The 24,013-nt window shown below is 39.6% G+C and overlaps 1 protein-coding gene and 1 pseudogene across 9 annotated transcripts in view; one reads left to right on the forward strand and one right to left on the reverse strand.

The window, feature by feature from the left end:
• KIF23 (kinesin family member 23) overlaps nucleotides 1-24,013 on the forward strand; it is a 34,211-nt gene that overhangs the window by 1,537 nt on the left and 8,661 nt on the right. For 5 of the 9 annotated variants that reach the window (XM_008971869.5, XM_055098870.3, XM_055098872.3 and 2 more), the window contains exons 2-16: nucleotides 213-282; nucleotides 1,601-1,729; nucleotides 5,872-5,977; nucleotides 6,217-6,353; nucleotides 6,560-6,669; nucleotides 7,398-7,568; nucleotides 9,522-9,563; nucleotides 10,310-10,422; nucleotides 10,576-10,697; nucleotides 13,329-13,431; nucleotides 19,700-19,779; nucleotides 19,869-19,988; nucleotides 20,355-20,478; nucleotides 20,784-20,942; nucleotides 22,472-22,629. In XM_008971869.5, coding sequence (XP_008970117.3) covers nucleotides 213-282; nucleotides 1,601-1,729; nucleotides 5,872-5,977; nucleotides 6,217-6,353; nucleotides 6,560-6,669; nucleotides 7,398-7,568; nucleotides 9,522-9,563; nucleotides 10,310-10,422; nucleotides 10,576-10,697; nucleotides 13,329-13,431; nucleotides 19,700-19,779; nucleotides 19,869-19,988; nucleotides 20,355-20,478; nucleotides 20,784-20,942; nucleotides 22,472-22,629 — 1,744 coding nt within the window. The remainder of the gene's footprint in view (nucleotides 1-212; nucleotides 283-1,600; nucleotides 1,730-5,871; nucleotides 5,978-6,216; nucleotides 6,354-6,559; nucleotides 6,670-7,397; nucleotides 7,569-9,521; nucleotides 9,564-10,309; nucleotides 10,423-10,575; nucleotides 10,698-13,328; nucleotides 13,432-19,699; nucleotides 19,780-19,868; nucleotides 19,989-20,354; nucleotides 20,479-20,783; nucleotides 20,943-22,471; nucleotides 22,630-24,013) is intronic. The other 4 variants (XM_003818533.6, XM_055098873.3, XM_055098871.3 and 1 more) reach the window with 1 other exon arrangement.
• LOC100976687 (acylpyruvase FAHD1, mitochondrial-like) lies at nucleotides 18,681-19,331 on the reverse strand (annotated as a pseudogene).

Here is a 24,013-nt window from a genome sequence, read left to right on the forward strand (position 1 = left end):
TATTCTAAAGCAAATTTTAATTACTTTTGGATTACGCATGCCACAAACACTCTGCTACTATGATTATTAATGTTATTTGGGATGCAGTGTTTTGCAACTGCTAAGGGATAATTTACAGATAACCTAGAAAGATTGTATAAGTTTTAGGTGAGGCTTTTGTATTCGTGTTGAACTGAAAAAAAAGTTATTATTATTTTTTAATCTATGACCAGGAGAGCTAAGACACCCCGGAAACCTACCGTGAAAAAAGGGTCCCAAACGAACCTTAAAGACCCAGTTGGGGTAAGGTATCCCTGTGAATTTATGTGTGTGTGTTTAAGAAACTTATCTCTTCAGTCCTTTCTGTCTTATGTGTATGCTTGGAAGGGAAAGAAGAAGACATGTGGAAGTATAATCAAAGAACATTTAGTTAAATGGATGTACTACATTGTGTAAAACTAGTTCTAGCTGTGAAATTTTCTCTATAAGATTAATTAAATTAGTCCAGTAAAATGAAGTCTTTGGTTGTCAACTGCATACCTTCTGTAATTATAATTTGGAGAGTTAGATAATTAAAAATCTCCTACTGGGTTCATATTCATCCCAGAGAATATGAACTGAGTTCATGCCATACAGTAACTGATGGCATGAGGAGAGTTCCAAACTTCTTGGGACCAAGTTTAATTCAGTTAAATTATGAAGAAAAAATGAAGCAGGCAAAAAGAATAAGAATTTTAAAACAAAACAACAAATGGCAAACAAAAAGGGTTCTTTGCTCTGAGGTATTTTAAATCTATCCCTCGCTGCCACTGGAGTGGGTCCCTGGCTCTGAGTTAAGGGAACCGGGTGCTTTGCACACAGCTGAATGAGTTTTCCTCAAGCCCCCTCCCCTGCTTTCAAAAATGTCTCTGTAGGCCCGGGTGCGGTGGCTCACATCTGTAATCCCAGCACTTTGGGAGGCTGAGGCGGGTGGATCACCTGAGGTCAGGAGTTCGAGACCAGCCTGGCCAACATGGCGAAACCCTGTCTCTACTAAAAATACAAAAATTACCTGGGTGTGGTGGTGGGTGCCTATAATCCCAGCTACTCGGGAGGCTGAGGCAGGAGAATTGCTTGAACCCAGGAGGTTGCAGTGAGCTGAGATCATGCCATTGCACTCCAGCCTGGGTGACAAGAGAGAAACTCTGTCTCTAAATAAATAAATAAAAATGTCTTTGTATATTAAATGTTGGGTTAAGCTGACAAGTTTTTAAATTGACATCCATTTCCAAGAAATTCTGACAGTTTTAAAAATCTCATTGTGTGATATGTTGTTGACTTTTAGAGATATTAGTAGTAGTATAACTTATTTGTGTACAATATAATAGTGAATACACTGCAATTTGATTTTTATTAAAATTTATTTTAATTTTGTGTGTATTTAAAGTATTCTCATATCTAATACATACTTGTATTTGTCAATCTCAAGTAGCAGATTTTAATTTTCATAGCCCTTGGAGATACAGAGCTCTTAAATTGAGAGACCGAATGTTGAATGAATGAATGAATGAATGAGAAGCTTAAGTGAAAAATCAGGTGAAAGGTCAAACTTTCTTCTTAAAGCACCTTCCTATTTCTTCAGGTATACTGTAGGGTGCGCCCACTGGGCTTTCCTGATCAAGAGTGTTGCATAGAAGTGATCAATAATACAACTGTTCAGCTTCATACTCCTGAGGGCTACAGACTCAACCGAAATGGAGACTATAAGGAGGTAATTCTGATTTGGACCAAGTTGTTTTTACTCAGTATGTTGTTTCCTGAATGACTTTTACATTTTTAGATGTAACAAAGTTCATTTGTGAGCCCACATTTTCAAAAGACTTATTTACTTCATTATAACCACTGTATCTAAAGTGTTTTTGACTTCTGGGATGCACAGACATACCTTTGGTATGCTGGAGTTAGAGGATTGCTTTTAGCAGATAATTTCTTACACTGAGTATTATTGTTTCTTAGAGCACGTGTTAGGGATGATTTAATGTGGAATGATACATGATTGTGCTAGGCAGTTTTATATATACAACTTGATGTGTGGAAATGAAAATAACATTTAATAATAGACATTGTTTACTTGCATCAACCTCCTATGCAGTGTTTTTATTTTTAGTAAAGTTTTGAGGCAGCTCAAAAATATTGTTTAGCAAATGTGCTAAGCTAATAGTTGGAGGGTGGAAGGAGATTTAAAAAAATGAGCATGACATACTCCTTGCCTTTAGAAAGTTTATAACTTAAGATATATGGTAAACAAATAATTCTCATATAAATAAGACAGAAAGTTAGATGTGCTAAAGATGAGGGGACCGTGGGAATGCAGTAGGATTAATTCAGGCTACCATTTCTACTTCTAGCTGTCACTCACTCTTTTGTGCCTACTATTCCTGTGAAATTGCTCTTCAGAAGACTACCAGTGGCCTCTTTGCTGCTAAATTTGATGTATACCTCTTCATCCTCATTTTAACCTGTTCGTCAGCAGCACTCTCCTGTCTCCCCCTCCAGCTCTCCTTGTATCTCCAGCTGAAACCTTTTCTCTGGCTCTCAACATTCAACCACTTACTTGATATCTCTGCTTGGATGTCACATGTGCATCTCAAATTTTACATGCCCAAAAAGGAGTTCTTGATTTTTCTTATTCCCTCTCTAAATACTTCCTCCCTTGTTTTCTTCTCAAGGAACGGCACTATCATGTGTCCAGTTGCTCAAGCCAGAAACCTGGTACCTACCTTTTACTTGCCTCTCCTTATAACTAGTTCGTTAGTAGCTCCTATCAGTTATATTCCAACATGTGTCTTGAAACTGTCCTTTCATTTCCATCTCCACTGCCACCACCCTAGTCTGAGCCCCATTATTAATCACTGAGACCAGAGCTACTGTAATGAAGGAGTAGCTTTTTTATTTTTAATGCGTCACAGCTGAGACTTTTGTACAACTTGTGCTAGATGGAACTGCCCGTGTGAGTTAGACAATAGGGAACTAGTTCATAATCTCTTCATAGAGATGAGCCTATTGAATACATGCTGAAATACTGATAATTGAGCAGTGCCAGATGGTGGCTCATGCCTGCAGTCTCAGCACTTTGGGAGGCCAAGGTGGGTGGATCACCTGAGGTCAGGAGTTCAAGACCAGCCTGACCAATATGATGAAACCCTGTCTCTACTAAAAATACAAAAATTAGCCGGGCATGATGACGTGTGCCTGTAATCCCAGCTACTCAGTAGCCTGAGACAGGAGAATCACTTGAACCCAGGAGGCGGAGGTTGCAGTGAGCCGAGATCGCGCCATTGCACTCCAGCTTGGGCAACAAGAGTGAAACTCCATCTCAAAAAACAAACAAACAAAGAAACAAACAAACAAAAAACAACTTTCTAAACATTTAAGTAGTCTGGTAACCAATCTCAGACTGGCATTGGTTTGCTGAGTGTGCTTTGGGTATCATTGACAAGACTTCCAAAGCCCAACTGCCTCCACTTGGAATCTTCTCTAATCCATTTCTACAGAGCAGACAGAGTGATCTTTTAAAACATAAAATCTCATTTTCCTGTTCAAAACCTTTCAAAGAATAAAATCTTTGAACAGACAAAATCCTGCTTCATCCGTCTCCCATCTGTCTCTCCACCTTCATTCATCTTTTAGTATTCATCCAATCCTTTGAGTTTCTTGGATAAGGCAGAATCCTGGCTGTTAGCTGTTGCCTTAACCTGGACTTCTCTTTTTCTGGGTCTTAGCATGGGTCATCGTTGGGTTTCAGCTTAAATATCACCTCCTCGGGTTGTATAGACTACCCAATCAGAAACAGCACCCCACAACCCCTCTCCCCTGGTCTGTACTCTGTATGCCTCCTTTACATTACTTAACCACAATCTATTTGTTTACTTGTTTATTGTCTTTCCTCTACCATAATGTAAACTTCCAGGGAATATGTACCTTATATGTTCTGTTCATCAAATAGTAAATATGGCTTCAGCAAGAATGAATGGTCTGGGAGGGTTTTTTGGAGGAGCAGGTCTTTAAGGATATAATGTAGTTAAACACTGATTTACTGAGTTTTACTTCTTTAAGTAAATTTCAAGTATGTATAAATATAGGTATCGAGTAGGTATCGAGTAGGTATAAAAAGGTTTGATGGGGATTAAAAATAGTCACTGCTTTCTGACAGAAGGCAACATTGTATAATGAAAAGAGCATTGCTGCCTGGCATGATGGTTTACATGTGTAATCCCAGCACTTTGGGAGGCCGAGGCAGAGGGATTACTTGAGATCAGGAGTTCGAGACTAGCTTGGCCAACATGGCGAAACCCCATCACTACTAAAAATACAAAAATTACCCAGCGTGGAGGCATGCGCCTGTAATCACAGCTACTCGGGAGGCTGAGGCAGGAGTATTGCTTGAACCCAGGAGGCAGAGGTTGCAGTGAGCCGGGATCCTACCACTGCACTCCAGCCTGGGTGACAGAGTGAGACTCTGTTTCAAAAAAAAAAAAGAAGAAAACAAAAACATTGCACTGATGATGGCTTTGATACTAATTAACTCCATGGGCTCAGAGAAGTTTCACCTTCGGGCCTCAGTTTTCTTTACCTTGAAAGGAGGGAGTCATTCATGAGGACTGTGAGGTCATCTATCTTCTCAGTATTAGCCTATGTGTATCCTTTCAGTTCCAAGATTCTTTGTTCTTTTTGAACTCTAAAGCTGTTTTTTACAGGATATTTTATTAATTGTATTTAGAGAGCCTTGATAATTGAAGTATTCTTGCTTTCTTAAAGGTCACAATTTATTTAAAATGTATTTCATGTAAGAACTCAGAGATGAGATAATATTTACAGTTTACTTCTGGTTTTAAACTATAGTACATCAAAACGTGGTATTATGCTGCTATGCCATTTTATTTTATATGTCTTTTTTCTTTTTCTTTTTTGAGACAGGGTCTCACTCTGTTGCCCAGGCTGGCGTGCAATGGTGTGACCACAGCTCACTGTTTTTTGGTGGGGTTTTTTTGTTGTTTTTACTTTTAAAATTTTTTATTAGATGAGCTTGCCCAGGCTGGTCTCTTAACTCATGGCCTCAAGTGATCCTCCTGCCTCAGCCTTCCAAAGTGCTGGGATTATAAGTGTGAGCCACTATGCCCATGCTTTGCTATTTTAAATGACACCTTTATAAAGAAAACCTAGGAAACAGTAAAGTTGTGTATGACATGATGCTTGTAGATTTCCACAAATCTGTGACTATGAATCGTTACAATACCTTTTGATCTCTGTCACTTAATTAAAACAAAATCAGCCTTAGATTAGAAGCATTAGTAGACTTAAGACTTTTCTACATTTTTGGCCGGGTGTGGTGGCTCACGCCTGTAATCCCAGCACTTTGGAAGGCTGAGGTGGGTGGATCACCTAAGATCAGGAGTTTGACACCAGCCTAACGTGGTGAAACCCGTCTCTACTAAAAATATAAAAATTAGCCGGGTGTGGTGGCACGTGCCTGTAATTCCAGCTACTTGGGAGGCTGAGGCAGGGGAATCGCTTGAACCCAGGAGGCAGAGGTTGCAGTGAGCCGAGATTGTGTCATTGCACTCCAGCCTGGGCAACAAGAGCAAAACTCTGTCTCAAAAAAAAAGAGTTTTCTACATTTTCTTTAGTAGTTGTGACTAAAAACGTTTACCAGTTTATAATTGGTATAATATAGGTATGTCATGACTTTTTAGTAACTAAATAACTAAGGGTTCCAACTGTAAAAAGACCATTTATATTTTTTCTTTGCATGCTTAGATCTTAAATGTCATAAACACCTTAAGTTTAAGGAGATGTATTTTTAGCCTAGATAATAGTGGAATTCTATTTAGTGCATTTTTTCTCTCTCCACAGACTCAGTATTCATTTAAACAAGTATTTGGCACTCACACCACCCAGAAGGAACTCTTTGATGTTGTGGCTAATCCCTTGGTCAATGACCTCATTCATGGCAAAAATGGTATGATATGACTCTTGGAGTTTTGTTAGATTTTCCTTTTTCTCCTCTTCTGATAAAACTTTTTTGATATTTATATATTCGATTTATGTTTGGTGTTGAATCCATATTTAATTTGTTAGGGTGGTGCTAAACTTGCCTTTTTTGAGCTGGCTAATTGTTAGTGTTTTCTAATGCAGTGAAGAAATACTCTAAGTGGAGAACTTCTAAGATATAACTCATTGTGACTTGCTACACTGTAGGTCTTCTTTTTACATATGGTGTGACGGGAAGTGGAAAAACTCACACAATGACTGGTTCTCCAGGGGAAGGAGGGCTGCTTCCTCGTTGTTTGGACATGATCTTTAACAGTATAGGGTCATTTCAAGCTAAACGATATGTAAGTATGATTCTTTTGTGTTGTGACTATCTTACTGGACTAAGACACCTATGGATACAGTAGTAGTAAAGAAGAACCAAAGCACTGGATTCATTTTGAAACCTTAACTGTTCCTTAGTTTTTAAACATATTTCTTACTATTTAAGTTAAATTCTAAAAAACGTGGTGTGATTTTTTTTTTTTTTTTTTTTTTGCCCCCACTTCAGGTTTTCAAATCTAATGATAGGAATAGTATGGATATACAGTGTGAGGTTGATGCCTTATTAGAACGTCAGAAAAGAGAAGCTATGCCCAATCCAAAGACCTCTTCTAGCAAGTAAGTAATTATATTTGTCTGCAGCACTGGCCTAGGGGCACAGGATTCTTTCCTGTGGTTTGCCCAGACATGAGGAATGGTGAACATTAAATAGAGAAGTTGACTTTTGTGAGATTAAAGTTAAGGAATGTTCTTAAGTTCTTTGCTCAGATGTTTTCTCTTTGGCTTTGAGCACATTTTGTTTCAATCACTGTTTTAAGAGGGTGCCACTCTGGATGGGGAGAGGGTATAAAAGCCATTGTCGTGTGTTCGGGAGGACGTGGGAATACTGTTGGCAAACCATGAGTATGAATAAAGCTGCTTTGTGCATTTCTGCTTGTAATTGCAGATATTTATTGTATCTGTTAGTTTCCCCTTGGGATCATTTACTTTTTTTTTTTTTTTTTTTGAGACAGAATCTCACTCTGCTGCCCAGGGTGGAGTGCAGTGGCATGATCTCGGCTCACTGCAACCTCTGCCTTCCAGGTTCAAACGATCCTCCTGCCTCAGCCCCGCTAGTAGCTGGGATTACAGGCACACACCACCATGCCCGGCTAATTTGTATTTTTAGTAGAGACGGGGTTTCACCATGTTGGCCAGGCTGGTCTTGAGTTCCTGATCTCAGGTGATCCGCCTGCCTCGGCCTCCCAAAGTGCTGGGATTATAGCTGTGAGCCACCATGCCCGGCTGGGATCATTTACTTTTAAAATGGACTTATAACGTATGCAATTGAACTTTTTTTTTTTTAGACGACAAGTAGATCCAGAGTTTGCAGATATGATAACTGTACAAGAATTCTGCAAAGCAGAAGAGGTTGATGAAGATAGTGTCTATGGTGTATTTGTCTCTTATATTGAAATATATAATAATTACATATATGATCTATTGGAAGAGGTGCCGTTTGATCCCATAAAACCCAAGTAAGTAATAAAGAGAGCCCCTTCTTAGCTATTAATGTTGGGGAAGTTACTTTGCCTCAAGGAGTTTTAGTTTCTTCAGTTATGAATGAGAATAATGCTTGCATTTGTTTTCAGAATGAAATGATATAATTTGTATATCACGTGGTTTTGTGTTTGAGTATGTTTATTATTAACTAGATATGTACCTGTATTAGGGAACTAGTGGGTTAAAGCATCTAAGGAGAAGAGGGACCCAAATATTCATCTTGGAGATTACTTTTGAAAACTCTGGGCCCTGGGCTATGTTTTGAGAAGGATCTTAATTATATAATTAAGAACGTTTCAAGAACCTGAAACAGTAAAAGGAGTTTTGTAGGCTCTTTAACCACCCGTGTCTTGGTGATTTCTACAGACTGGAGCCTAAAGCTGTTATCTATACAAGTAATACTTACATATCTTCTATCATTCATTAATATGGTATGATATCTGCACTGTAATTCCATCAGAGTTGAAATACTAGTTCCTAGATTTCCTTGGGTCTTGCCTTTCTGAGACGTAAGACTGGTTACCACTTGGCATCACAAATGATAAATCTGCATTTGTGCCAGAGTTGACCCTGGGATCTTATGTTTAATATTAGTATCTTGTTCCTGAGTTGATGGTTTTGTTTTTCAGCTAAAGGCTTGTCTTTAATGCTGTCTTTATTAGGGCCTCTCAGGACATAAATAATACGAAGACCTGTGGCTTATATTTAACTTTGTATATCTAAGGGAACATTATTGGAGAAACAGCTGGATTTAGAAAATCATTAGACTGAGAATACATACCAGTATATCCACTTTTAATTACATGAAGAATTTATGGACTCTGGTTGAGGCCATACTTGATACAAGCGTTTCTGTGGTTCTTAGTGAGTCACATTTTGATACAGTTATCTTCACCAGAGTCCTTGAATTTTCATCACGTTTATTGGGAAAACAATTACAATATGGCTAAGTAAGCTAAATGTAAAAATATTAACACTCTTAATACTAAGAGTTTATGCCAAGGAAGACTCTTTGGCTCTGTTTAACATTTCTTCAAGTGAGAACTTTACAAAGGGACTTATTTCTGGAGTGACCTATCTATATTTACCCTTGGAATGTTGGTAATAGTAAAAATACTTGGGTTAGGTTGTGGAGCAATACATGGAAGAGTTAAAACCTTGTGAGACAGTTACTTTTTATTTTTTTTTTGAGACAGGGTCTTGCTCTGCCATGTCAGCTCACTGCAGCCAACCTCCTGGGTTCAGGTGATCCTCCCGCCTTAGCCTCCTAAGTAGCTGGAACTACAAGCACAAGCCACCATGCCTGGCTAATTTTCTAATTTCTTGTAGAGATAGGAGTGATAGGGGTCTCACTAGGTTGCCTAGGGTGGTCTCGAACTCCTGGCCTCAAGCAGTCCTCCCACCTTGGCCTCCCAAAGTGCTGGGATTACAAGTGTGAGCCACCATGCCTGGCCTGACAATCACTTCTTATATCAAACTAATTACTTTCCCATTTGTTTTAAAGTGTCAACTGTCTTGACTCTAATCTTGAGTATACCCATTTTCATGTATGCCCATGTGCCAACTTTTTGTTTGGTTTGTTCTAAATGAGATTATTTTCAAAGGATCATATCTTGGCTTTATTTAGTTATACAAAAGAAGATTGACAAAAGTACCTTGTGTGCTTTGTAACCTTTCTGGTTAACTCCTTAAATGAACATACAAGGGTGCTTGTTTGGCCCTGAATTCAGATTTAATTTGTTAGGTTGGTGTTAGACCTGCTTTTTTAAGCTAGTTAACTTTTAGTACTTTTAATACAATGAAAAACTATTACAAGTGGAGGGTTTTTAAGATATGACTCATTGTGATTGTCACATAGTCTGGACTGAACATGTTGGTGTGAGATGGCTGCTGTAGAAACAGTAACTTCTACCTTATTCCTTTGGTAGGTGGAACAGTTGCAGCACACCCGTGAGGAACACAGATTTTGTGTATGTGTTGGTGTTGGCTCTGTTCTTAAGGAGAAGGGTGCAGTTATACTATGGTTGGCATTCTGTGGCTTGTTTACATGTAGGTTATTTTCCATTGTCACTGGGCTGGCTGCTGTCTCTAAGCCCTCCTTGCTTCCTGAAAAATCTGCTATTGACTATCAGTGATGGTGGCTGGTAAATGTCTCTACCCTCACCATTCACAAGACTTAAGACCAAACAGGTAGCTCTCATACCCAACTTTCATCTTGTCATACAGACTAAAACTTCATAAGCCACTTTGAAAGGATTGCCACTCCTGGTATATACCAAACTCTTTCTGAATTTGTTTTCTGCTGTTGCTGAGGAGGTCAGAACTGGTTCTATCTGCTAGTCTTTTCAAATTAGGAAAATACTAGATTTTGATGCTTAACCTGTGCATGTGATGTTGCTGTAATACTCCTTTGGTCTCTAAATTGTTTAGTGTATTGTTTCATGTGCTTTCTTAGAGCAAATTAGAGCAAAGCTTTTAAAACAAAATTGGTTTCTGTTATCTTGTTACGTAACTAATCTTGACTATTTAGCTTTACAATCTTATCTAAGTTTAATATTTCTCTGGAGTATTATACATTATATATATATTATAAAATATATATAATTTTCATTAGAAGAATAACATGTCATGTCACTTGGCGTTTTAGTCCTAGTCTTAAATGAAGATACCAGCATCTCATAATTTAGGAGACTAATCTTTTTTTTCTTTCCCATAGACCTCCACAATCTAAATTGCTTCGTGAAGATAAGAACCATAACATGTATGTTGCAGGATGTACAGAAGTTGAAGTGAAATCTACTGAGGAGGCTTTTGAAGTTTTCTGGAGAGGTTAGAAACACCTAGAACTAGAAAAATACAGAATGATGAATATCACCTAGAGTTGCTACTAAGTTTGATGGCAATTTTTTTTGACTTATTAGAAAGCATGTATAATGAAATGACTGAGTTCAGGTTTGACAAATGATTTCTCTGTTGTCCTAGGCCAGAAAAAGAGACGTATTGCTAATACCCATTTGAATCGTGAGTCCAGCCGTTCCCACAGCGTGTTCAACATTAAATTAGTTCAGGCTCCCTTGGATGCAGATGGAGACAATGTCTTACAGGTAAAGTTGTAGTATGTGGAGTTTTTCTGGTTCTAACTTGGAATTAGAGTAATCCAGCCAACATGGCAAAAACCCGTCTCTAGTAAAATTGGAAAAATCAGCCAGGCATGGTGATGCACCACTCCTGTAATCCCAGCTACTTGTGTGGCTGAGGCAGGAGGATCGCTTGAACCTGGGAGGCAGAGGTACAGTGAACTGAGATCGCGCCACTGTAGTCCAGCCTGGGTGACAGAGTGAGACCCTGTCTCGAAAAAAAAAGTTAAATTAGAGAGGTTTTATTGCAATGAAGATTGCTCTAGAATAAATATACAGTTGGTTCTCTGTATCTGTGAGTTCTACATCTATAGATTCAACCAACTGTGGATTGAAAATATTCGAAAATAAAATGCTGCATTTGTGCTGACCATGTACAGACTTTTTTTGGTCATTATTCCTTAAACAATACAGTATAACAACTTGTTACATAGTATTTACATTGTATTAGATATTATAAGTACTCTAAATATGATTTAAAATATACAGGAGGGCTGGGTGCGTGCGTGGCTCATGCCTGTAATCCCAGTGCTTTGGGAGGCCAAGGCAGGAGGATCACTTGAGGCCAGGAGTTTGAGACCAGCCTGGACAACAAAACAAGACTCTTGTCTTTGCAAAAAAATAAAATAAGGCTAAAAAATAAAAAAAATAAATAGAATTTTAAAAAGTGTATGGGAGGATGTGCATAGGTCATATGAAAATACTACACCATTTTATACACGAGATTTGAGCATCCGTGGAATTTGGTATCTGTGAAATTTAGTATCCATAGGAGATCCTACAACTAATCCCTTGAGGACACCAAGGGATGACTCTGTATGTAGGCGATGACATGAAAACTTTTTTTTCCCCATTATTATAGTTTTGGGAAGCTGGATATCGAATCTTAGAGCCTGAATTTTGCTGTGAAAAAAGTTTGCAAATCTTTAAAAATCCCTTTGGTAGAAGTGATAAAATAAGACTGTGATTTTTTCTCTCTGGCGACTCATTCTGTAAGTGGAAATTCAGTTAGTGGTTTTAAAATGTCAGTAATTCATTTTTCAGGGTAGGTATAGTTTAGGAAGTGGCTAGTGTTATAAGTTGTTCATCTCTTGGTCGATAGGCTAGTAGGGTCCCCCATATGCAGATCACTATTTACTGCCTGGCCTGCCACAGTACAAGGCTTGTGTCAATTAGTAACAGCATTTGAGTCTGAGTATACATAATCTAATAACTGTAATCCATTAAAGTGTAATTTTATTCAAACTGTATCATGAAATTGCGGCATTATGAAGGTTTATAAGTGGCAGGAGTGGTATTGAAGACCTCCAGGATTTGAATGCTCATTTCTATTTATTTACCGACTAGCTATAATAAAACCTCCTTATAAGGTTGTGAGAATTAAAGGAGGTAATGCGTGTAAAGTTCTTAGTCCAGTGCTTAGCTTATAGTCAGCACTCAATAACCGTTAGCTAGAAAATAGTTATAAGGGCCAGGCGCGGTGACTCACGCCTGTAATCCCAGCACTTTGGGAGGCCAAGACGGGTGGATCATGAGGTCAGGAGATTGAGACCATCCGGGCCAACATGGCGAAACCCCGTCTCTACTAAAAATACAAAAATTAGCAGGGCATAGTGGCGCATGCCTGTAGTCCCAGCTACTCGGGACTGAGGCAGGAGAATTGTTTGAACCAGGGAGGTGGAGGTTGTAGTAAGCCAAGATCGCGCCACTGCACTCCAGCCTGGCGACAGAGTGAGACTCTGTCTAAAAAAAAAAAAAATGGTTATAAGTCAGCCTTCCATATGCACCTGATTTCCATTGAATCACATCTAATATTACAGCATTAGTTCGGTACCACTTGACTTTCACTTCTTTTTATAAGAATTATCTGCTGGGCGTGGTGGCTCACCCCTGTAATCCCAAGCACTTTGGGAGGCTAAGGCGGGCGGATCAACTGAGGTCAGGAGTTCGAGACCAGCCTGGTCCACATGGTGAAACCCTGTCTCTACCAAAAATACAAAAAAAATGAGCTGGGCATGGTGGCACACGCCTGTAATCCCAGTTACTCGGAAGGCTGAGGCAAGAGAACCGCTTGAACCCAGGAGGGGGAGGTTGTAGTGAGCAGAGATGGCGCCACTGCAATCCAGCCGGGAGGTAGAGCGAGACTCTGTCTCCCAAAAAAAAAAAAAAAAAAAAAAAGAATTATTTATAGCATTATGAAATTATAAGATTATTAAATATCTGATTATAGAAGAATTTAGGATAATCCTGTTCTAGACTCTTATTCAGCAAATATCTGCTGAGTTCCTACTCAGTGGTAGGCACTGTGCAGCATGCTGGTGATAAGGTAGTAAAAGACAGAGTCCCTGCTCTCAGGGGGCTCACTGTCTGATGCAGAAGGAAGACCAGCCAATTGACAAGTAATCATTAATGTCATGAGTATATTTATCATACTCTTTTAGCAAACTCTCCCCTAAAATAGGTATCCTTTGCCTGTCCTGTGCATTTTGTACTGTGCAAATGTTCATTAAGACTTAGCTTGTTGATATGAATCTATTTAAAGAACATTGTAAACCAGTTATAACCCATTTTAAGTTATTGGCTTTGTGATCTTTTTAGGAAAAAGAACAAATCACTATAAGTCAGTTGTCCTTGGTAGATCTTGCTGGAAGTGAAAGAACTAACCGGACCAGAGCAGAAGGGAACAGATTACGTGAAGCTGGTGAGTAAAGCATGGTATTTATTTATTGCTACAACTTTCAGAAACTTGCAATGCCAGTTTATTATCTACTTATCAATGGGTGGTTCTTTGTTTTTTAATTTTTATTTTATTGAGACGGTCTTACTCTGTTACCCAGGATGGAATGCAGTGGTGTGATCATGGCTCATTGCAGCCTCAAACTCCTGGGCTCAATTGATTCTCCCATTGTAGCCTTCTGAGTAGATGGGACTACAGGTATGCACCACCATACCTGTCTAATTTTAAAAAATTTTTTGTAGAGGTGGGGTCTCCTTATGTTGCCCAGGCTGGTCTCAAATTCCTGGGCTCTAGTAATCTCTCACCTTGGCCGCCCCAAAGTCTTGGGATTACAGGAATGAGCCACTGTAACCGGCCTCGATGGGTGGTTTAAGCACAATTGTCCTCCATTAGATAATTTAGAGGCTAAGTTTATAGTTAGGCTGGTTTGGTATCAATCTATTACAATACACTGATTTCTTTAAGAATGAGGAAAGTTGTATTCAAGTAGTCTGGGTGCGGTGGCTCACACCTGTAATCCTGGCAATTTGGGAGGCCAAGGCATGTGGATCACTTGAGCCCAGGAGTTCAAGACCAGCCTTGGCAACATGATGAAACCCCATCTCTACAAAAAATACAAAAAATTAGCTGGGCGTGGTACGTCTATAGTTCCAAGCTACTTGGAGGCTGAGGTGGGAGAATTGCTTGAGCCCTGGAGGTCAAGACTGCAGCGATCCCTGATCTCACCACTGTACTCCAGCCTGGGCAACAGAGAACCTGTCTCAAAAACAACAACAACAACAACAAAAAAGGACTCTATTTTTAGTGTTGTAGGTCAGAATTGGGTCCTTGAAATGTTATTTCAATACTTATTAGTGGTAAAAATTGGCTTCTAGAGATGAGAAAATTCTGAACACAAGCCAATTGAAGGCTTTAAATATATATATAGCCAATCTGTATATGTGTTTTTTAAAATTCATGCATGTTATGTCCTGTTACCTTTTTGTAGTTTTTTAAAAATTAATATATCATAGTTGTACATACTTTTTGGGTATATGTTATATTTTGATAGATGTATGCAGTGTGATCAATCAGTGTAATTGGGTTTTCTGTCACCTTGCATGTTGTGTTTTATGTTAATAAACATGTATTGAGTACCTACTATGTGCCAGGAATTAAACACAAATTAATTCCCATTAATTCTCTCTGCTGGAGCGAGCCCATCCTAATAGAGGAGATCAGTAGATAAACTAGATTGTTTGAGTAGAGTATGATGGGAGTGCAGGGTAGGGCTGCCTAAACCAATCTGGGAGTGGGAAGGTGAAAAATTGAGTAGGAGTGAGCTGTATGAAGAAGGATAGGATTAAAGGCAACGTTCCTGTCCCAGGAGGCAGTTGCTTGGTCCTGAGATACTATGGCAGAGTCAAAGTAGCTGAAGTAGAGGATGTAAGTTGGTGAACTATGAGAACTGAGGCAGGAGAGCAAGGCAAGGTCATGAAGACCCCTGTCTGTCATATCAAGAAGTTTGAATTTTATCTTGAAGGAATAATGTTAGCTGCCAACTATTAAGGGTCTAGTGTGTATCATAGTATCCACACACTAGATAGGTAGGATTGTATCACACCCATTTTTCAGATGAGGAAATAGGTTTGGGAAGGTTAATTTTCTCAAGGCTGGAGCCAGGTTGGTTGGACTCTCATAGCTTGTGTCTTTATACTATGTCATACAGCCTCCCCTTAAAGAAGGATTAGTCTTTTAGAAAGATCATTTTGCCAGTGTAGAGAAATAATTTACCAGGAGCGAGCCTAAATATATGAAAGAGCAGTTAGGAGCCTTTTGCCCCAATTCAGGTAAGCAATTGTGTGACCTGGAGGCAAAGGTCAGACAACACTGAGAGCTAGTTAGGATGTGGAGAATAAGGAGGTGTTTGATTGAGGAGAAGCAGTTTTAGGAGCAGGTATAGGCAGGTAATGAGTTGTATTTGAAATGTTCAATTTATGCAAGTGAAAGTGCCTTGTAATTGGATGCAGAGGTACATGGATTTGGAAGGAGAGAGATTTTGACTTGAGGTTTATAGGTTTAGGCTTTGCCAATAGAGAAATGATTGGCTGGATGCAGTGGCTCACGCCTGTAATCCCAGCACTTTGGGAGGCCAAGGCGGGCGGATCACGAGGTCAGGGGATCGAGACCATCCTGGCTAACAGGGTGAAACCCCATCTCTACTAAAAATACAAAAAAATTAGCTGGGCGTGGTGGTGGGCGCCTGTAGTCCCAGCTACTCGGGAGCCTGAGGCAGGAGAATGGCGTGAACCCGTGAAGCAGAGCTTGCAGTGAGCCGAGATCGCGCCATTGCACTCCAGCCTGGGCGACAGAGCGAGACTCCGTCTCAAAAAAAAAAAAAGAAATGATTGAAGCAATTGGGTGAGATAAGATAATTCATAGCGAATGGAGAGGAACAAGCTGAGAGCAGAAGCTTGAGGAACAGCAAGCCCTTGATTATTAGCTTGGGATGGACAGAGAAGGGTGATAGCTAAAAGGGATTTGAGGGATTATGAAATGATGAAAAAATACACACATTATATATGTACATTAGAAGATAGTAAAGACTTGAGTTTATTCATATGCTGAAGAGATGATGTTTAAGTCCAGTGGTGAGAAATGGGGCCTTTAGAGCTGCCTCTACCCTGGCCCAAAGGACTCTTGCAATTTGTCTGAATCATTTGAATTTCATGAGAGTGGACTGTGTGTGTGCTGTCTGTCAATGTCTACCCAGTGCAGCTTACCTACTAGGTGTTCATAATAAAGTGGTGATTATTGGCGGAGCAAGATCCCGGAAGAGGCAGGAAAATCTGAATCTAGATCCAAGAGGAAGGATTAACTTTGATGGGACAAGAGCTGGTTTGGGAAGAAAGTAAAAACTTGAAGTTTTGGATGCTTTGGGGAAAAGCTAGAAAGGACTGTTAGTGTTAATATAGAGTTAGGGAGTGAGAGTAGAAAAGGAGATTGTAGTTGGGGCATATGGCAGAGGTTCCAGGTTTTTAGAAGTGGTACACTTCTGAGGGATAGGGTTTGGGCTGTCAGCTGTAATGGAATAGAGATAAAGATTTACTGGAGTTGGGACATTGGGACCCTGTGACTACAGCATATGAGAATGATTGTTGTTCTCATGGACACCGAAATAAACCAGGGACTGGCATGTAGGAGGAATATTTCAAGGCAATAAGGAGGAACTAGGAAAATGTTGCTAGCCTCTCCCTCTGTTTACCATACTTGTAGAATGTCAGCCTTTAGAAAACAAGTAGCTTTTTTTTTTTTTACTCCAAAAGGCTACAGGGCTTCAGCAAGAGATAAATGGTTAGGTTGCAGGGCTGTGTGCCATGGATGTAGGGTGAAGCCTATGGACCCTTCCTGGTATAATATTTCTGAAGGTATAACACAGAGAGGATTACAGAGGAAACCAATTGCATTGAAATGTGTTTTAATAGTATTCTTAAGTTTGTCATACAGTAATTATGTGCTTCTTTATTAATACCTTAAAGACACAGCAGCAGGTCTGATTAAATAAATGCAGTGTAATGATGAACATAAATATCTTGATGAGCAACAAACTGTAACATGCTATAAAAATATCTGTGATTTGTATTGATACCAATTACAGGTACTACTAATGCTGTGGTTTTTGGCCTGCATTCATAATTGAAGGAACTAGTGAATTCCAGTTGGTTTGGTAAAAAATAAATAATGTAATTTATTTTCCATCTAAGTATGCAGACACCCCATAATGTTCCCCCGGACAATATAGACCTCAGGTTAAGAACGCCTGACCACTAGGGAAAGCTATCAATGGATTATTTTGTGAGAGATTTGAAGATGCAGGGAAATCTGTTAATAACATGAGTTCCTGAGAGCACAGTGGAAGAAGAAAGAACATTAGGAGTTTGGGTCAAGGAACATAAATCATGAATCATGGAATATTACAGAGGTACAGATGAGTTCTGTATTTTGGGAGTTGTATCCAAGATCCTCCAAGGAGGCCAAGGGCGAAAGCATAATCGAGTTAGCTGACTTCAATCAAGGTTTCAAAATGAACTCATTCTTATGGGGTCTAATCAGATGAGAGCTGCATTCTTGAAAGCTTGATTAGACTGTTAGACTTGCCTTGGCTCAGAAATCCAAATAAGAGTGGTCAGAAGTAACAAGTATGCCACCTAAGAAATCCTTGCTGAGATGTAGAGGGGACAGAGTTAGCTGATTCTGAAGACACTTGACTGTTAGAAACAACAGGAGAGCCCCTCTAGATGCAGCAAGAGCTTCAGACTCTTGCATGCTTCTTATGAGAATCTAATGCCTGATTATCTGAGCTGGAATGATTTCATCCCAAACCACACCCCTCAAGCCTCAACGCATCTGTGTAAAAATTGTCTTCCATGAAACTGGTCCCTGATGCCAGAAAGTCTGGGGATCTGCTGCCTTAGAGAATATATTTTATTTATTTATTTTTTATTTTATTTTATTATTTTTATTTTTTAGCCACATAAAAGGTAGCAGCACACTTATTTGGAAAACAATAATTTCAAAATCATCTCCTGAACTCAGAATCGATGGGTCAGGGTAGACACCCTAAGTAAACAGGTGAAATCTTCATTAATTGTTCACTTATTAAGCAAAAATTTAAATTAATTGATGATGTACGCAGTGTTTTTCCACATTTCCCTGATAAGAATCATTTGGAGTACTCTGTAAACACAGCTTCGCTGGAGATTAATCCCATCAAATTGATTTAGTGGCTCTGGGATGGGCCACAGTAGTTTGGAAATTTTTATTTTTACAAATGCTTCCTGATGATGACCAAATCCAAGGAAATTTGGGAAACACTGATCTGGAACATAACTTTCAGTTTTCCCTGCAGTTTTTAAGTCTTGAACGACTGATCATCCTAGAGATAACCCACTGAAAAGTCTTCTCCAATCCAGTTTTATGAAAGAAAACTCTAGAACATTTGGTTTGATAAAATTTTTCCGAAGCACCAGAAGTACTTTACTTTGGCTTTTTAAATTTCTGGCCCATCCCTTCTAGTTCATGTTTTCTTGAAGAATCCATCTTCTTTGAGTTGAGCCACAGCAATCTAATCATTTTTTTAAATAATTGGTTTCTTATTAAAGGATTGCGACATTTAATAGCCATTGCTTGCTTTTGTCTTTCTCCCTTCTCCCTGAAACTTGTTAAGAGATGACTCAATATTCTGGCCTTTCCACCTTCAATCTCACACTGACCACGCCGTGTATGCCAGCCTGGATCTCATCGTTTTCTTTAACTGGTTCAACTCCCTTTGTTGTCCTGGTCAAGATAACATCTCCTTCTTCCAAGGTCATGATCTTAGAAACATAGTTGATGATGTAGGGGATGGAAAAAGTCATGGAGGATGTCTCACCCTCCTGTCTTGAGTTCGCCGTTGACCTTGAGCCAGAGCCTCAGATTGGGAGGATCAGGGATCTTCTCCTTGGGCACGAACGCGCTGACTGGGCAGGAGGCCATAAAGCTCTTGGCCAGAGTCCAAGGCAGCCCCTTCTTCTTGCACTCATCCTTCACGTCCCTGGCAGTAATGTCCAGGCACAGGGCATAGCTGCTCATGTAGTCCATAGCTGCGCGGCCATGCTTGCCCATCACCATGCCCAGCTCCAGCTCGTGGTGCAGGTTGCAGCTGTACGCGGGCATGAGGATGGGCGAGCCCTCAGGTGTGTAGGCCGTGGACAGCTTCAGGAACAGCACAGACTCGCTCAACACCGCGTTGGCATCTCCCTGGTGTGGTCCCCATAGTTCCTCCCCACACAGACGATATTCTTCCCCCACCCCCAGAAGCGGGACAGTGGCCTGGGGGTCGCCATGATTCCTGTCAATTGCCTAGAGAATATATTTTAATATGAGGATATTAAACATCTCTATATAAGATATTCCTTCAGAGAATTTAGGATTTGGAAGAAACCTTATAGTCATTAACTGTAATGTTGCATTTTGTGGAAAATCCTGTTGGTAGAATCCCTGAAGGATGGCTGTTTAACCTTCCCAGAAATACTGCTATTGAAAGAGAGCCTGGACCATGCATAGACAGCTCTTTATATTGAGCCACAAAAATTTGTTATTTATAATTTCTATCTAGTAGTTGTTTGAAGTTGAGATTTTATAGGCAAACAGAACACACTTTAGCTACTATACTGTTGTTCTGAAATGGCGTCTATGTATTTTTTTCTGTCAGGTAATATTAATCAGTCACTAATGACGCTAAGAACATGTATGGATGTCCTAAGAGAGAACCAAATGTATGGAACTAACAAGGTAAGCAGCAGCCTTCTCTGTTGTTTTGTATAGTTTCATTTGTGTGCATTTTTTTTGCGTAACACATTTGGATATGAATGTCTTTGTAGATGGTTCCATATCGAGATTCAAAGTTAACCCATCTGTTCAAGAACTACTTTGATGGGGAAGGAAAAGTGCGGATGATCGTGTGTGTGAACCCCAAGGCTGAAGATTATGAAGAAAACTTGGTAATTTTAATGTATTTGTCCTATAAAGTCTTGAGTTTTTGTCGGGAAAACAGTTATTTGGATGAGCAGAATGACATTTTGAATATTTTAAAAATGGATAGAGAACCATTGATTGTAGAAGTAAACTAGGCTTGGTGTGGTGGCTTATGCTTATAATCCCAACATGTTGGGAAGCTGAGGTGGGACGATCAATTGGGCCCACCTGGGAGGTCGAAGCTGCAGTGAGTCGTGTTCATGCCACTGCACTCCAGCCTGGTGACAGACTGTCTCAAATAAATAAAAATAAGCAATCTTTGCTTCATTTAGTAATTTCTGGGACTTGGATATCCTTATTTTTTTTTAAACTCCATTTGTTTTGTGTTTTAGCAAGTCATGAGATTTGCGGAAGTGACTCAAGAAGTTGAAGTAGCAAGACCTGTAGACAAGGCAATATGTGGTTTAACGCCTGGGAGGAGATACAGAAACCAGCCTCGAGGTCCAGTTGGAAATGGTATGATTTGGTGTTGTATCATTTGTCCACTCATTGGTCTGTCTGTTTCTCTCTTTTTTAAAAAAAATTATTTCATTTAAGAGAAATGTTTACATACCTTCTGAAGAACCAAGCACATAATAATTTGAACAAAATTTAAATGAGCTTATTTTGCTGCATACTATGATTCTTAGGTAAATAAACTTATGTCAGCTCAAGAAATTGCAATGGTTAGTTGCACTGGGGCTGTATGCAGTGTTAAACTTGTTTAAATAAGCTCTTTCTCTCCTATGTAACTTTTTGTAATTTTCTATAATTCAATACAGAACCATTGGTTACTGACGTGGTTTTGCAGAGTTTTCCACCTTTGCCATCATGCGAAATTTTGGATATCAACGATGAGCAGACACTTCCAAGGCTGATTGAAGCCTTAGAGAAACGACATCACCTACGACAAATGATGATTGATGAGTTTAACAAACAATGTAAGGGCAAAACTATTTGCAATAATTTTATTTAATTAATTTTTTTTTTTTTTTGAGACATAGTTTCACTCCGTTCCCCAGGGTGGAGTGCAGTGGCACAATCTCGGTTCACTGCAACCTCCGCCTCCTGGGTTCAAGCGATTCTCCTGCCTCAGTCTCCCGAGTAGCTGGGACTACAGGCACATGCCACCACGCCTGGCTAATTTTTGTACTGTTAGTAGAGACGGGGTTTCGCCATGTAGGCCAGGCTGGTCTCAAACTCCTGACCTCAAGTGATCCGCCTGCCTCGGCCTCCTAAAGTGCTGGGATTACAGGCATGAGCCACCACTCCCAGCCAATTTGCAATAATTGTAACTTCTGAAATTGAAAGTATTTTCAATGAATCTGAGTTATATGGTAGATTGCATATTTAAGGAAGTTAAAGAAAATTGTGTCTTTAGAACTTTGAAGCACTCAAGGCATTGTTTGATTAGTATGACAAGGCATTTTTCCACAGCTCTTTTTTGTATTCTAAGGAAGTCAAAAAGAAAAAAGTGAGCGCGTGTTCTTTCTTTTGTTTTTTACAGTGATGGAGACACAAAGAAATATTTTTTAGTTTCCCCTGTCTACATAGTGGGGATTGTAATTGTTTCTACCTCAGGATATGTTGTGAAGATAAATAAGATAAAGTATGAAAATCCTGTAGAACAGTAAATTCTGGTACATAGTGAATGTATCTCAGTGAATGAATGTATCTACTTTTTTTTTTTTTTTTTTTTTTGAGACTGAGTCTCGCTCTGTTGCCCAAGTTGGAGTGCAATGGCGCAATCTCGGCTCACTGCAACCTCCGCCTCCTGGGTTCAAGCGATTTTCCTGCCTCAGCCTCCTGAGTAGCTGGGATTATAGGTGCACACCACCACGCCCTGCTAATTTTTGTATTTTTAGTAGAGACGGGGTTTCACCATGTTGGTCAGGCTGGTCTCAAACTCCTGACATCGTGATCCACCCACCTTGGCCTCCCAACATGCTGGGATTACAGACGTGAGCCACCATGCCTGGCTCTACTATTTTTATTATCATTATTCATTTGAATCTTTACCAAAAAGTTGTGAGATAAAGTGGTATTTAAATTTCCATACTGAAATGAAATTTGCCCAGAAATATTAATTAACTTGCCTAAGTCATAACTAGTAAGTGATGTTCCAAGGATTTCAGCTCAGGTTTAATTAATCCCAAATAGTAGTGTTGTTTCTATTTTTGTGTTTGTTGTTGTGAAGCAAAGTACCTGTAAGGATTGGGAAGAGAATGCTATAGTGCACAGTGAAAGACTTGAGTATTTTTTCAGCATTTAACAGAAAGCTTCTGTGAATATCTTGTCAATTTGAGACTGAAGCTCCTGATTTCCCTCTAAACTTGTTTTCTCATTATAGACTGATTCTCACAGAGATTTGCTGAATAACTACATTTTATCTAGTGTCTGCTAGCAAAAGTTGATATCATTGTTTGTTTTAGAACTGGTGTAAAACTTGACCTGTATGTTTTTGTTTCAGCTAATGCTTTTAAAGCTTTGTTACAAGAATTTGACAATGCTGTTTTAAGTAAAGAAAACCACATGCAAGGGAAACTAAATGAAAAGGAGAAGATGATCTCAGGACAGAAATTGGAAATAGAACGACTGGAAAAGAAAAACAAAACTTTAGAATATAAGGTTTGTTTTGACATTATTATGATAGATGTATGTGCTGGTGTTTTAGCACTGTTCTCTGAGGGAGATATTGTGCTCCAACGGCCTGTAAATGCTGCTTATTAAGAGTTCTCGGTTGAGTGCGGTGGCTCATGCAGGTAATCCCAACACTTTGGGAGGCTGAGGTGGCCAGATCATCTGAGGTCAGGAGTTCAAGAACGAGCCTGGCCAACATGGCAAAAGCCCATCTCTACTAAAAAAGTACAAAAGTTAGCTGGGCGTGGTGGCGAGTGCCTGTAATCCCAGCTACTCAGGAGGTTGAGGCAGGAGAATCGCTTGAACCGGGGAGGTGGAGGTTGCAGTGAGCCGAGATTGAGCCACTGCACTCCAGCCTGGGCGACAAGAGCAAGACTCTGTCTCAAAAAAAAAAAAGAGTTCTCAGGCTGAGTGCGGGGGCTCATGCCTGTAGTCTCAGCACGTTGGGAGGCCAAGGCAGGGAGATCACTTGAGCCCAGGAGTTCCAGACCAGACCGGGCAACTTGGCGAAACCCCATATCTACAAAAAAAATTAGCCAGGCATGGCGGTGCATGTCTGTAGTCCCAGCTACTCGGAAGGCTGAGATGGGAGAACAGCTTGAGCCTGGGAGGTGGAGGCTGCAGTGAGCTGGGATTGCACGACTGCACTCCAGCCTAGGTGACACAGCGAGAGCCTGTCTCAAAAAAAAAAAAAAAAAAGTTCTCAATCGGTTGTTTACTAATCCTCATCCCATGCTAAGGAGGAAATGTGAGTGAAATGAAGAATCATATGTTCTTTAATTTTATGAGAGTTTTAACAGTTGAAAAGGATGTTCTCTGACCCAAACAAGGGAGCTTTCTAGAGCTTAGCTTTGGTTGTAGCTTGCTTTTCAATTTATTAGAAATATTTCCTTAGTATGCTTTTTTTTTAATGAGATAAATGATTAAATGAAATGGTATAAAAGTGCCAGCATCGGGCCTTGGACGTAACAGATACTCAGTAAAGCTTAATTGGATCTGTATTTGGTTTACAAATCAGATTGTAAAAGTATAAACTCAGGATTAATCTCTTACAATGGGGTAGAAGGAAATACCGTTTTGTTGGGAAGCATTGCAGCACTGTGTAATGTATGTCTGTTCTCTCATTTACAGAGGGTCATTTAGAGGTTTGGTGGGGGTACACATTCATAAGAGAAGTTAGTCTCAACCAATATAGTTTTTTTTAAATTCTGAAAATAGCCTAAAAACTAAATTTTAGCCCTTAATTTTAGGAGAAAGTAATTTTCACATGAAGTTAGTTGTAAATGTCTTTGGGTGAGGAGCTTGTTTAACATGTTTTCATTTCTGAGAATGGGGGTGGGAATTCAGATGAAATGTTAGAGAAAAAAGTGCT

The sequence above is a fragment of the Pan paniscus genome, chromosome 16, assembly GCF_029289425.2.
Source record: "Pan paniscus chromosome 16, NHGRI_mPanPan1-v2.0_pri, whole genome shotgun sequence".
NCBI lineage: Eukaryota > Metazoa > Chordata > Mammalia > Primates > Hominidae > Pan > Pan paniscus.